General features: G+C 54.6%; 1 protein-coding gene across 1 annotated transcript in view; it reads right to left on the bottom strand.

Annotated features, from left to right (window-relative positions):
* The window catches only part of LOC133358409 (uncharacterized), a 38,165-nt gene extending 25,570 nt beyond the window's left edge, over window positions 1–12,595 (bottom strand). The window contains exon 1 of the mRNA XM_061576735.1: window positions 8,452–12,595. Coding sequence (XP_061432719.1) covers window positions 8,452–10,855 — 2,404 coding nt within the window. The 5' untranslated portion in view covers window positions 10,856–12,595. The remainder of the gene's footprint in view (window positions 1–8,451) is intronic.
* Between the last annotated feature and the right edge of the window lie 3,423 nt (window positions 12,596–16,018).

The raw sequence follows: 16,018 nt of genomic DNA, 5'->3' as shown, positions 1-16,018 counted from the left end.
CAGGGCGGATAAGTGATGATCATGATGATGATTGATTATCATGTTGATGCTGCGGCTGCTGCTGATGACGATGATTATGCTGATGGTGATGAATACTAATTATTTTATTTCAGATTATCAATACTGTAATGTTGATGGTGTTACCGATGATGATGATGACATTGCTGATGATGATGACAGGGCTGATATCAGAATCAAATTGTTCATTTACACTGGAGGAATCCGATGACCTATAAAGTTATTTTTCATAGAAGCCCAGTAGTTTCACAGATGCCCAGTAGATAACGATAACACTTCTCAACCCGGATTCGGCACTCGATCATGTGCCCCCCCCCCCCCGATCTCACAGCCGGTGTCACCACCACCGCCGCCGCCACCCCCCTCTTCAACCTCATCAATCGCCAGCACTCGTCAACTCGAGTGGCCTCCAAACTAAACGTGACATCACCATCGCCACCATCGCCGCCGTCGCCACCACCACCACCGTTATCATCACGACTCGCACAACATAGAACGACTATCATCAACCACCACTATTCATTACGATCATCAGCACTACCATCACCATTGCCACCATCGTCACGACTTGCACAACTATCACCATCACCGAAAGACAAAGATCCCTCGTGTAGCCTTAACAGACTTTTGGGGCACGTGCTGTTCGCGAGCAGCACCTAATGAAGGCCGGCACGGTACACGAGGGGGTGGGTGGCCAGCACCACGCCCGGCCGCCTTTGTCTCCCCAGTGACAATGTTTACACATCGCTCCAGCTCCTCATTTGAGGCCGAGTCGACCTAGGAGAGGCCCAGGACCGGTTCAGACAATCGTCACCAGTGTTGGCCGTGAGCGGGAATCGAACTCGGGCCGCCAGGTTTGTAGTGCAGCGATCTAACCGCTACACCACCGCTCCCCACACACAACATGCAACTATTACCGACATCACTATCATTACGAACCTAAGCACCACCATCATCACCAGCACCATCACCACGACTAGCACAACCACATCTATCACCATCACCAAAAGATAAAGATCTCCCGTATAGCCTTTAACAGACTGCTGGGGCAAGTGCGGTTAGCGAGCGCCTATGAAGGCCGGCACGGCACACGAGGGGGTGGGTGGCCAGCACCACGCCCGGCCGCCTTTGTCTCCCTAGCGTCGATGTTTATTACACACCGCACCGGATACACAATTACAGTAATTGGAGGCCCGGGACAAGTGCGGACACAACTCGACACTGTTATGAGCCATGGCCGTGATTGTGGTGCGGTGTGCAAACAGCTGCACCACCACTTACGCCTCCCCTTCTCCAAAACCCCAGCCCAAGGGCTTGAACCCAGGGTGGTCTTGAGAGTGCTGGTTCAGACGCCAACAACAGCCACCACCACACTTCTTCGTCTTCCTGAGATACAGCTGCCCACAGAGCTCGCATCCAGCATCCAGCATCGCAGGCGTGCCGGCTGAGAAACACCAAACACTCGTCATGCTCCTGAGATGCAGCAAGCCACCAGGGATCGAACCCAGGTTCCTATTAGGTGCTGGCGCATCTACCCCCTTAGCACCCATAATCCCCGTGAGATATTCTTAGGCTTTTTCGGTAAAGTCACGTAGGTAAAAATTAAAATTAATAAAAGTAAAATAAAAATTAAATGAAAATCACGACGTTTCGGAGGCAACACAAGCTTCCGTTTTCAGGTAGAACCGTTACAGCACGATAGCTGTATCAAGTAAGAGAAATTCAAAGAAACAGCAATCGTGCTGTGACGGTTCCACCTGAAGACGGAAGCTTGTGTTGCCTCCGAAACGTCGTGATTTTTATTTTATTTTTATTTTACTTTTATTAATTTTAATTTTTTACCTACGTGACTTTACCGAAAAAACCTAAGAATATGAATCCTTGCAGTCACGAAAGATTCAAATCTAGAATCCCCGTGAGAGTCAACCAGAAATTGAACCGAGGTTTCTCAGGTGTGCGTGTCCTGTCACGACTCGCATGCATCATCATCATCGGCCTCTTTTTTCTCAACGACTCCTTCAAGACTCCTCGTCACAGCGGTTGAACTCAGGTCCTTGAAGGCGCAGGGGGCTCAGTTTCCCGACACACACACGCGCACGCTTATAGCAGTACAGCAGTAGTAGGGCAGTAGTAGGGCAATGATATCGTTACACCTGTGCAACAGTAACCGTATAATCCGCGTATTGTTTCCCTAACTCGCTCTGTAATCGCGCTCAGGTCGGTGTAAACACAGTCGGCCCGAGCCAACTTTCGCCGCACGGGAGTTACAATTTAGGGGCCGGCCATAAATGACGTCACGCGATTTGGACGATTTTTTACCCCCCCCCCCCTTCGTCACACGGCCCCCCCCCCCCCACTCAAATATGACGTCACAAAGGTCTGCGCCCCCCCCCCCAAATAAAACATGCTTCAAATCGATTTAAACTAGTGTCATTGTAGTGCGTATGTAATGTGGCGCTGCACTCTGATGTTGTAGGAGAAAACATTTTTATTAAAAAGTTTATTTCATTAAATAGAACGTGTTGTCTATATTTATTTAAAGTTGCGCATCTTGATTTAACGTCACATTTCTCAACCCCCCCCCCCCCTCGTCACACATCGTCACAAATGTCTGACCCCCCCCAGATGCGTGACGTCATTTATGGACGGCCCCTTACCACCACGAGGTGTGGTCTTGTTAACGCAACATCATCGTACGACGCGATTGCTTTCGCACAGATTCACAACGATAATCATTATGATTACACTGGTCAACACACTTTTTTCTGGCATAAGGTATTCCAACGGTTTCAAGGTAATTTTTGGGTGCTGATTCCAAATCTGGCATCAGTTTTTGTCTATCACACCAGGTTTTTTAGATATCAAATATTGCATTTTCAATAAAAACTGCAGAATAAATATATTAAATGAATGTGGATATCTACATAAAATTATATTATAAACACACTGTCCTAAAAATACAGCACCATATTTTAACACTAAAGCAGTCACTGACTCGCAACAACTTGCAATCGTAAGTGACAGAGTTAATTTCGGGTAAAATCAATGAAAATGGGGAATGCCGATAGCATACAAATGAGATGTGATAGAGCAAATATGAGATCAGATTTGGAATCAGCACCCTGAAATTAGTCTAGAACAGCTGCAAAAGTCCAGGCCAGAATTTTGTTGTTGTTGACCAGTGTTATTAATGATGCACATGCATTTGCAAGGAGCCTTGTAAGAATGAGGACCAGGAAAGGCCCAGGAAGACGGAGGAGCTGAATCGGACTAAGCCGACTTCAAGGAGGAGCGGGTTTCAAGTCGAGACTTAAAAGCCCTCGCGGCATCGTCGGGATGCACGAGGTCCCAAGCGGAAGGGCATCGCTCAAACCGTGGCACACGGACACTGACAAGCCACCGCTCACCCCCCCCCGCTCAGCCCCCCCCCCCGTTCAGCCCCCCCGCCCCGCTCAGCCCCCCCCCCCCCCCCGCTCAGCCCCCCCCCCCCCGCCCGCTCAGCCCCCCGGAGTCGAAGTTACGCACACAAAGGGGGAGGGGGGCAGAGTCTGCAGATCCGAACTAACCTTGAGAAGGGGGTTATTTTTCGATTTAAAGCTTTCGTGACTGCAGGGATTCATCTTCTTGGTTCTTTCGGTAAAGTCACGTAGAATGGAAATTAAAATAAAATAATAAAAATTATTATTAATAATAAAATAATAAAAAAATTTTATGTTTTATTTTTATTTTTTTATTATAAAAAAAATATTTTATTATGTTTTATTTTTATTATTTTATTATAAGATAATGATTTTAGAATGTTTTATTTTTATTATTTTATTATTTACATTCTACTTGACTTTACCGAAAGTCGCTTCATTTGCTGTACTCTGTTGTTGCTGTCATTTTTGGTTGAAGATCACCCCCTGCCCCCCACCCACCCACCCCCATCAAAGTCTGTCTGGAGTTGACACCCAGCACGGTTAAAATAAAGAGGTTGTTTTTATTTTGGGGGGGGGGGGAGAGGTGGTTAGAGCGCGTAGGATTTACGGATGATATTGGTCGCGAAAGCGGACGTGCTCAACCAAAAGAAACACACTTGAAACAGTTGGATCGCTTCAACCTCTCACAGAAAGAGAGAGAGGCACACCCAGAGCCCTAGGTGTTGAACCCAGGCCGCTCACGTGTGCTGGCTCCGTGACCGCACACATTCAAAACACGTCCTCGTTCATCATCCACCTTTCTAAAGACTCCGAACTCGGAAAATCGAACCGCTCACCGCACCTCACCGCACCGCGCTCACCACTTCTTGCCACAACTCCACTCACCACACCGCCGCTCATCACACCTCACCACAGCAAGTGCCACGCTATTCTCCGTGCGAGGTTTCCAACTGGATTCACCGTCTCGTGGCACGGCGTGGCACGGCGTGCCGAATCCCAGCTGTGTCGGCTGCGGTGTTCCAGACACGGACATTATGACCTGACACCCACACACCAACCCACACACCCACCCACACACCCACACACACCGCACCCACACACCCACCTACCTACACACCAACCCACCCATCCACACACCCACCCACCCATCCACACACCCACCCACCCATCCACACACCCACACACCAACCCACACACCCACCCACACACATACCCACCCACCCACCCACACACCAACCCACCCACCCACACACCAACCCCGCACCCACCCACACACCAACCCACCCATCCACCCACACACCCGCCCACACACCCACCCACCCATCCACACACTCACACACCCATCCACACACCCACACACCAACCCACACACCCACCCACCAACCTACCCACCCACCCACACACCAACCCCGCACCCACCCACACACCAACCCACCCATCCACCCATCCGCCCACCTACACACACACCCGCCCACCCACCCATCCACACACCCACCCACACACCCATCCGCCCACCCACACACACACCCGCCCACACACCCACACATCCACACACCCACCGACTCCTACCCACCCACCCACACACCAACCCACCCACCAACCCCGCACCCACCCACACACCCACACATCCACACACCCACCGACTCCTACCCACCCACCCACACCCCAACCCACACACCCACCCCGCACCCACCCACACACACACCCACCCACACACCATATCACCCACAGACCCATCCACCCACCCACACACCCACCCGCCCACCAACCCACCCACACACCCACCCACACACCCACCCACACACCATATCACCCACACACCCATCCACCCACCCACACACCAACTCACCCACCAACCCACCCACACACCCACCCACACACCCATCCGCCCACCCGCCCACACACCCACCCACACACCCATCCGCCCACCCACACACCCACCAACCCCGAACCCTTCCCCGGCTGCTCCGATTAGAACGGTTGGCTACGTACAGTGCGAAATAACTTCAACATACAAGCATCGATTTTTAGTTAAAACTTCCGTGACTGCAGGAATGCATATTCTTTGGATCTTTCGGTAAAGTCACGCAGATATAAAAATAAAGTGAATAAATGATGACGACCGCTTGTGTTGCGATCGAAACGTCGTGCTATTTTTATTCACTTTATTTATATTAATATTTTCTATCGAAGTGACTTTACCGAAAGATCCAAACAATATGCATACAAACCCCATACCCACCAACAACCATACCCCCCACCAAACCTACCCATACCCACCCAAACCTACCCCATACCCACCCACCAAACCAACCCCATACCCACCCACCAAACCAACCCCATACCCACCCACCAAACCAACCCCATACCCACCCACCAAACCAACCCCATACCCACCCACCAAACCAACCCCATACCACCCACCAAACCCACCCATACCCACCCACCAAACCAACCCCATACCCACCCCCAAACCAACCCCATACCCACCCACCAAACCAACCCCATACCCACCCACCAAACCAACCCCATACCCACCCACCAAACCAACCCCATACCCACCCACCAAACCAACCCCATACCCACCCACCAAACCAACCCCATACCCACCCACCAAACCAACCCCATACCCACCCACCAAACCAACCCCATACCCACCCACCAAACCTACCCCATACCCACCCACCAACCAACCCCATACCCACCCACCAAACCAACCCCATACCCACCCACCAAACCAACCCCATACCCACCCACCAAACCAACCCCATACCCACCCCCACCAAACCAACCCCATACCCACCCCACCAAACCACCCATACCCACCCACCAACCAACCCCATACCCACCCACCAACCAACCCCATACCCACCCACCAAACCAACCCCATACCCACCCACCAAACCTACCCCATACCCACCCACCAAACCACCCCATACCCACCCACCAAACCAACCCCATACCCACCCACCAAACCTACCCCATACCCACCCACCAAACCAACCCATACCCACCCACCAAACCAACCCATACCCACCCACCAAACCAACCCCATACCCACCCACCAAACCAACCCCATACCCACCCACCAAACCTACCCCATACCCACCCACCAAACCAACCCCATACCCACCCACCAAACCAACCCCATACCCACCCACCAAACCAACCCCATACCCACCCACCAAACCAACCCCATACCCACCCACCAAACCAACCCCATACCCACCCACCAAACCAACCCCATACCCACCCACCAAACCAACCCCATACCCACCCACCAAACCTACCCCATACCCACCCACCAAACCAACCCCATACCCACCCACCAAACCACCCCATACCCACCCACCAAACCTAACCCCATACCCACCCACCAAACCAACCCCATACCCACCCACCAAACCAACCCCATACCCACCCACCAAACCAACCCCATACCCACCCACCAAACCAACCCCATACCCACCCACCAAACCAACCCCATACCCACCCACCAAACCAACCCATACCCACCCACCAAACCAACCCCATACCCACCCACCAAACCTACCCATACCCACCCACCAAACCAACCCCATACCCACCCACCAAACCAACCCCATACCCACCCACCAAACCAACCCCATACCCACCCACCAAACCTACCCCATACCCACCCACCAAACCAACCCCATACCCACCCACCAAACCAACCCCATACCCACCCACCAAACCAACCCCATACCCAACCCACCAACCCTGTTAAAAATTGCTTCACAGCTCATCAGATTCCTCCCCAAGTGTAAACAAAGATACTGACCCCTACCCACCCACAGACCCCTACCCATCAACCCCCTGTCCACCCACTCACCGACCCCTATCCACACAAACGCTTGCTCGCTCACTCACTCACGCTGATCATGATCATCATACAAAGGGACCCCCCCCCCCCGCGAAGGTTGGTGGAGTTTGCCAGCACCGCGCCCGGCCGCCTTTGTATCCCCAGTGCCGATGTTTGCCCAGAACGCGCCAAGAACTATCGTCTTTGAGGGCCGAGTCGACCTAGGCGAGGTCCGAGCAACGGTTCAAGATTTTCGATGGACAGCGCGCTAACCGCTGCGCCACCGCTCCCTCGCTCGCCCACTCAGTGGTGGCGCTGGACAAAGGTAAACGAAACGCAAAAGGGGTTTAGGGGCCCCAAGTAGCTCACGAACTATAGGGGGGTGGGGGTGGGTGCAGCACACAGATTATAATCAAACTCGAACGTTGATCCTCAGAACAATGAATACATCCGAAGTTATCATTGTTCGGTGCGTATGCAAGAACTTCTTTCGCACTGTACGTAGCCAGCCGTGCTCATCGCCGGGAGGTGCGATACATTAACGACCGCTCAGCTACGAAGGGTCATGGCCCGAAACGTCGCGTGCGTCGGCACCGCACAGACGCGGCACGGCAAACACGGGGACATTCCCTCCCTTCGTGATGTTGGCACTCAAAAAAATAAAAAAATAAAAAATAATTTTAAATAATCCCTGCCCCCCCCCTCTTTACTCACCCGACAGCGGACTGCTGTCAACCACGTCACAACAACAACACCACGTCACAACAACAACAGCACCACGTGGCAACAACAGCACCACGTGGCAACAACAGCACCACGTCACAACAACAGCACCACGTGGCAACAACAGCACCACGTCACAACAACAGCACCACGTTGGCTTGTCAGAGGCTAGTGGAGGTGAGAACAATCACCGATGACGCTACCCCAGCACGACCACGCTACGTTCTGGAGGAGCGAGCGAATGCTCCACTCAGCTACCCCAACACGACCACGCTACGTTCTGGAGGAGCGAGCGAATGCTCCACTCAGCTGCCGTGTGTGAATGGCTCACGACATTAAAAAAAAGCTGCGACAATCGATAACTTTTCTTTTCCAAAACTGCACGCGCAAGGCACCAAAAACAAAACGGAAGAACCCGACAGAGGTTTTCATCTCTCGGGGGAGAGTGGGGGGGGGGGCGCTCACCGTGGGCTGGAGAGGCAACCTCCGTCTCGCCGACACCACCTCGGTCACCTTCGTGCACCACCACGATGATGGTCGGCCTCGGGTCGGCGTGACCTCGCGGGGTCACGTCGACCCCGACCTCTCCAGCCGGGCCACCCATCCGCGATCCGGGTGACGATGATGCAGCAGCAGCAGCAGCAGCGGCGGCTAAAGCTGCCGACGACGACGAGGAGGAGGTTTCCGCCGCACAAGCCGTCGTCGTCGGAGTTCCATCTCCGTCTTTACGCACGAAGATTCTGCTGAGCAGCCTCCTGATCCTCCCGTCGTGGTGCGTCGCGCCGAGTGAGCCGGGGCTCCCCAAGACCGCGTCAATCTCGTGGCCGTCCCAGGTCTTGTTCCTGCCCTGGCGGTCTCTGGAACGCCGCGAGAAACGCCGCTGAAGAAACGAGGCCGATGCCGACGATGCCGACGATGACGGCGGCGGTGGCGATGATGATGATGATGACGGGGAGGAGGAGGTGGTCGTGCAGGTGATGTCGGAGGCGGCGATCGTTTCGCCTCCGCAGCCCGTCTGGCGAGGCCCCAGTCCGTTGTGCGAGGCGCTTCCGTTGGCCGCCCTCGGATCCGCCGTTGTCCACATTCGCCTGCCGAGGACAGGAGAGCCGCACGGGCTGCCTGCTCCGTGCGGCCTGGGCCGGCCGCCACCACCACCACCGCTGCCCTTGAGTCGGAAGCTGAAACTCTTCCTGATGAGTCCCACAAACTTCCACTCCCCAGCCTGCTGCTGCTGCTGATGATGATTGCTACAGTTCTGGCGCTGTTCCCCGTTGTTGAGGGTTCCATTACTGCCATAGCGGTGGGAGTGATTGTGATGGTGGTGGTGACATCCATCATCACGATGATCACGAAGAGGCGTTGAGTGCGCATTCGGCCGTTGCTCCTCAACACGACCTGGGGATCTGCAGGTGGCAACTTCTTCACGACGTCCACCATCACCACCATCACCACCACCGCGTCCTCTCGCAGAGGTTCCGCGCGCCTTCTTGAAGCTGGCGCTCAGAGCCACGAGACGTCGCGCGAACCTCCACGGATCTGCGCCCTCTCTCCTCGTGTCGACGGGAGGCTTTTCGGGCCTGGTGGTGGGCTCCACCATGAGGCTCATGGGCCGGGTCCTCCTCCTCTGCGCTGCGCCTGCACCAGCGCCATCATCCGCCGCAGCGCTGCCACGACGCAGGATCTCTGCGTCGATTTGACAGGTGAAGGACGATGCTCTGTGACGACGAATTGGCGCTGCGACATCGTCGCCACCACCACCACCGCCAGCACCACCACCACCACCAGCAGCAGCAGCAACACCGACAGCACCGACAGCGGCTGCATCAGTGGCGGGTGTCCCACAGGTGCCGTGCCTCGCGAGGTCTCCCTCTGCCCGGCTGCTTGCTCCCGATAGACAGATGCTCCGTGGACGTCGAGGCGTGGGGCTCTTCGCCGGAGGCTCGGGTATGCTGCGGAGTCCGCCGCTCGCAAGCTCCGGGTGGCTGTACAAACTCGCAGGACGCGGCCGAGGTGCTGTCTGCTGATGCTGCTGACGCCGGTCACCGCGTTGCTGCCGCTCAAAGCTACTTCTCCTCAATCTCACGTCCTGCTGCTGCTGCTGCTTGAGACCTCCTCCCATGATGGTGGTGGTGGTGGTCTCGCCCCGCGTGGCGTCTTCAAGGCCGAGGCATCTCGCGGTCACGCTGCCAGTCGACGACTCTGCCGACGAGCCCGTGTCAGACTCAGCCTTGTTCAGGAGCTCTGCTCTCATTCCTACTCCCGTTCGGATCTCCTCCTCCTGCTGCTGCTCCTCCTGCTGCTGCTGCTGCTCCTCCTGCTGCTGCTGCTCCACGTCTCTCTCCTGCTCCTCTTCCTCCTGCTCCACGTCTCTCTCCTGCTCCTCCTGCTGCTGATTCACGTCTCTCTCCTCCTCCTCCTGCTGCTGCACGTCTCTCTCCTGCTCCTCTTCAACCTCCTCCCAGCCCTGCTTCTCAACCTGCCCCTCCACTTCTCCCTCCTCCACCTCCTCCTCGTCGATCTCTCGCTGCTCCTCCTCCTCTTCAACCACCTCGTCCTCCGCCTCGCCACCCCGTGGGGCACCAAAATCCTCTCTCCAAGACGGACACTCCAGGTCTGCGCAAAACTGCCCGATCACTTCCGTCCACGCATTGCGGCTGTTCTGCAGAATCTCGAGCGCGAAGTTAGACTCGCGCAGTGGACCCTCGTTCTGCTCCACCTCCTCGCCGTTCTCCCCCTCCTCTTCCTCCTCCTCCTCCTCCACCTCCTCCACCTCCACCTCGTCCTCCTCCTCCTGCCACCCGACCACGACGGTCTTCGCCGTGTCGCTGCGACGTTGTGCCTCCAGGTCTCGAGATGTGTCCACTCTCATCGATGTCGCGACAGCATCCGCAAGACCATCATCGATGCGAGGGCCGCGTGCGTCTCACTCTCTCACGACGTCCCCAAACTCAAGAGTTTGCTGCGCAGAAACACGTTCGCGCTTCGTGATGTTTAACTCTGCCGGGTTAACAATTCGTTTCGGATCTAGGGCCCGAATTGTTGATGACGGCCGCAAAGTTTCTCTCTATCGGGACGAACAACACGGAACTTCCGTGACGTCAAGGGCGCACGTGGGCGACTCGAGAGGGAGCGGTGCCATCTCGCTGCGCCAGAGGTCGTCCCGCGGATGACGAGGAGGAGTTGCGCTTCAGGGTGGAGCACTTCAGGGTGGAGCACTTCAGGGTGACGCACGTACCCCTCTGTGCCCTCTTAGCGGTGTCAGACCGATGCTCACACACGGACACACGCACCCATCTGGCTCTCGGAGCTCGTGTTCACGCAGAGGGACGTTGATTCATCTTCAACGCACGACACCTTCTCACCGACAAGCCGCATTGCCCAGCTTGGTGAAGTATGGTCGAGCACCACCCCCACAACGGCGCTCATTCACCAAGCCACAAAGGTGGAGTTGCCGGACCGGACTGGGATCGTTTCCTCTGCCTTCCTCTTGGGGTCCAGTCTCTCCACCACCGACAACACCACCCTCTCAGACTAAAATAATCTAGCACAAACTATTCGTGAACTATATTAACAACATATATATATATAGAAGTCTTCTTGAGCAGTAAACAACTCCGTCGGTCTTGTGTCTTCACGCGACGGGGAAATGAAGAGGAGGAAGCCGAGACGAGCGGCTCGGCACTTACTGCGTTTGCAGAGTCATCGCCACCACCACCACCGTCGTCGTCAACATCGTCACCACCATCGTAAACATCACCACCACCGTGGCCTTCAGAGAGACGCACAAGGGAACTTCTGCGCGTAACTCATTTCATATGTCCTCGTCTGAATCATCATCAGCAGCAGCAGCAGCGTCGTCATCATCATCTTCATCATCAGCAGGACTCTCTGGTTGTCACTGGAACATCGTCACCCCTCGTCCCATCCTCGCCTGCGTCACCAGCAGCGGACGACGGCGGAAGAGCCCCCGATGAAGGTAGAGGACTTCAACGATGACGGCGATGATGATGACGACTTCACCGTTACGGTCAAGGTGGCTACGTCCCTTGACGATGTCGTGACTGTGGCACCGGCCGCGCGCGAAGAGAGATCCCAGCTGTAAGGCGCGTGTGAGTGCGCGTGTGTGTGAACGTGTGTGTGTGTGCGTGTGTGTGTGTGAACGTGTGTGTGTGTGTGGGAACGTGTGTGTGTGTACGTGTGTGTGTGTACGTGTGAGTGTGTGTGTACTTGTGAGCGTGTGTGAGCGTGTGTGTGTGTGAACGTGTGTGTACGTGTGTGTGAACGTGTGTGTGTGTGAACGTGTGTGTGTGCAGGCGCTCGCCAACACCAGCACTTGCCCCAACAGTCTGTGAAGGCTATCTATTATGGGGAAGCATCTCCTGTCGACGTGTACCACATCTGTAGCGATGTGGGTGTGTGTCTCTAAGCGTGTCTTAACACAGCACTTGCCCCAACAGTCCGCTAAGGCTATACGGGGGGTGGGGAGGGGTGGGACCGAGGCTCTTTGTCTTTGTTAACACTTCAGCCAGGCTGCGCAGATTTCTTTCGCCAGATCTGCTGCTGATGATGAAGATGACGACGCCGCTGTACGCGTGGTGCCGGGGTTCCTTCTCGATTGTGGCGACTGGGATCCGGGCGGGATCGAGTCTCTGGCTAAGGGCGGGGCTGTGGGCGAGGGGCGGGGCTGTGGGCGAGGGGCGGGGCTGTGGGCTGAGGAGGGGTGGAGTTTGGGAGTTTGTGTGGGAGGAGCGGTGGGGGAGCGGTTAGCGCTACATTGCGCTACGAAACCGGCGACCCGGGTTCGATTCCCGCTCACGGCCAACACCGCCAGTGACGATTATCTCGAACCGGTCCTGGGGCCTCGCCTAGGTCGACTCCGCCTCAAATGAGTACCCTGGTGCGATGTGTAAACAGCGCCACTGGGGAGACAAAGGCGGTCGGGCGTGGTGCTGGCCACCCACACCCTTTGTGTGCCGTTCCGGCCTTCATAGGTGCTGCTACTCGCCAACAGCACTTGCCCCTACAGTCCGTTACAGGCTACACGGGGGATCTTTGTCTTTGTGGAGGGAGGGGGTGGAACAGAGTTGGTGAGTGGGGGCTTCATAATGATTCACCCCCCCACACACCAAAGACAAAGATTCCCCCCACCCCGTATAGCCTCTCCACTGTTGGGGGCAAGGGCTGTTAGCGAGGAGCAGCGCCACCTATGAAGGTCAGAACACCGCGCCCGGCCGCCTTTGTCTCCCAAGTGCTGATGCTTACGTACACCCCACCACGTACTAGTTTCAAGGCCGAGTCGACCTAGGGGAGGCCCGGGTGCAGGGGTTCGGGTTATTTGTCCCCGTTGCGGGGATTAGAACTCGGGCAGCCGAACTCTGCCCGCGGGGTTCATAAGGCAGTGGGTGCGCTAACCGCTGCGCCACCGCTCTCCCACTCCACCCCTCTCACCCACCCACCCACCCCCTCTCACCCAACCCCCTTGCCACCTTCTCATCTCGCCAGCCAATTCGATGAATGATGCACACAAACAAAAACACATCCAGTGATGGTCTAGGCCACGCCGTGTCGGGCATGGAGTTGTTTCCATTTAAAGCTTCTTTCGTGACTGCAGGAATTCATATTCTTGGTTCTTTCGGTAAAGTCACGTAGAAGGGAAATAATAAAATAGTAAAAATAAAACAATACAATTCTCACGACGTTTCGGCCACAACACAAGCAGCCGTCCTCAGGTGAAAAAACAGAGCTGTTGGAAAGACAGCGTCCCAATGAATCAATTTATTTCTTTTATTTTATACCTACGCTGTCTTTCCAACAGCTCTGTTCTTGACCTGAGGACGGCTGCTTGTGTTGTGGCCGAAACGTCGTGAGAATTGTATTGTATTATGTTAAATGTTTATTGTTTTATTATTTTCCTTCTACGTGACTTTACCGAAAGAACCAAGAACATAGAGTTGTTGTTATTTTTGCTGGACCATACTTCACCACGCCGGTCAATGCGTGTCGGTGAAGGGCAGTGGAGGGTTAGGAAGGGGGGGGGGCAGGATTGAGTTCTACCATCACCCGCCACTGATGGTAGCCGTGAGCCGGGAATCCAACTCGGGTTCCTAGATTTGCTCATAACATGTGCCGCGTGGCGCTCGCTTAGCCTAACCACTGAACCCAACCACTTAACCCAACCACTAACCCAACCACTTAACCCAACCAATGAACCCAACCAATGAACCCAACCACTGAACCCAACCACTTAACCCAACCACTTAACCCAACCACTAACCCAACCACTTAACCCAACCACTGAACCCAACCACTGAACCCAACCACTAACCCAACCACTTAACCCAACCGCTTAACCCAACCGCTGAACCCAACCACTTAACCCAACCACTAACCCAACCACTTAACCCAACCAATGAACCCAACCACTGAACCCAACCACTTAACCCAACCGCTAACCCAACCACTTAACCCAACCAATGAACCCAACCAATGAACCCAACCACTGAACCCAACCACTGAACCCAACCACTTAACCCAACCACTTAACCCAACCGCTAACCCAACCACTTAACCCAACCAATGAACCCAACCAATGAACCCAACCACTGAACCCAACCACTGAACCCAACCACTTAACCCAACCACTTAACCCAACCACTAACCCAACCACTTAACCCAACCACTGAACCCAACCACTGAACCCAACCACTAACCCAACCACTTAACCCAACCGCTGAACCCAACCACTAACCCAACCACTTAACCCAACCACTGAACCCAACCACTGAACCCAACCACTAACCCAACCGCTTAACCCAACCACTGAACCCAACCACTGAACCCAACCACTAACCCAACCGCTTAACCCAACCACTTAACCCAACCACTGAACCCAACCACTAACCCAACCGCTTAACCCAACCACTTAACCCAACCACTGAACCCAACCACTGAACCCAACCACTTAACCCAACCACTTAACCCAACCACTAACCCAACCACTTAACCCAACCACTGAACCCAACCACTGAACCCAACCACTAACCCAACCGCTTAACCCAACCCTGAACCCACCACTTAACCCAACCACTTAACCCAACCACTTAACCCAACCACTAACCCAACCACTTAACCCAACCACTAACCCAACCACTTAACCCAACCACTGAACCCAACCACTTAACCCAACCGCTAACCCAACCACTAACCCAACCACTTAACCCAACCAATGAACCCAACCACTGAACCCAACCACTTAACCCAACCACTTAACCCAACCACTAACCCAACCACTTAACCCAACCACTGAACCCAACCACTAACCCAACCACTTAACCCAACCACTAACCCAACCACTTAACCCAACCGCTTAACCCAACCGCTGAACCCAACCACTTAACCCAACCACTTAACCCAACCACTGAACCCAACCACTGAACCCAACCACTTAACCCAACCACTTAACCCAACCACTGAACCCAACCACTTAACCCAACCACTTAACCCAACCACTGACCCAACCACTTAACCCAACCACTAACCCAACCACTGAACCCAACCACTGACCCAACCACTTAACCCAACCACTGAACCCAACCACTTAACCCAACCACTGACCCAACCACTTAACCCAACCACTGAACCCAACCACTTAACCCAACCACTTAACCCAACCACTTAACCCAACCACTTAACCCAACCACTGACCCAACCACTTAACCCAACCACTGAACCCAACCACTTAACCCAACCACTTAACCCAACCACTTAACCCAACCACTGACCCAACCACTAACCCAACCAATGAACCCAACCACTGAACCCAACCACTTAACCCAACCACTTAACCCAACCACTGAACCCAACCAATGAACCCAACCACTGAACCCAACCACTGAACCCAACCACTTAACCCAACCACTGACCCAACCACTGAACCCAACCACTGAACCCAACCACTTAACCCAACCACTAACCCAACCGCTTAACCCAACCACTGAACCCAACCACTTAACCCAACCACTGAACCCAACCA

Source organism: Lethenteron reissneri, chromosome 61 (genome assembly GCF_015708825.2).
Source record: "Lethenteron reissneri isolate LAM-NWPU_2019-01 chromosome 61, ASM1570882v1, whole genome shotgun sequence".
NCBI lineage: Eukaryota > Metazoa > Chordata > Hyperoartia > Petromyzontiformes > Petromyzontidae > Lethenteron > Lethenteron reissneri.
This window is presented reverse-complemented; position numbering and strand designations above follow the sequence as displayed.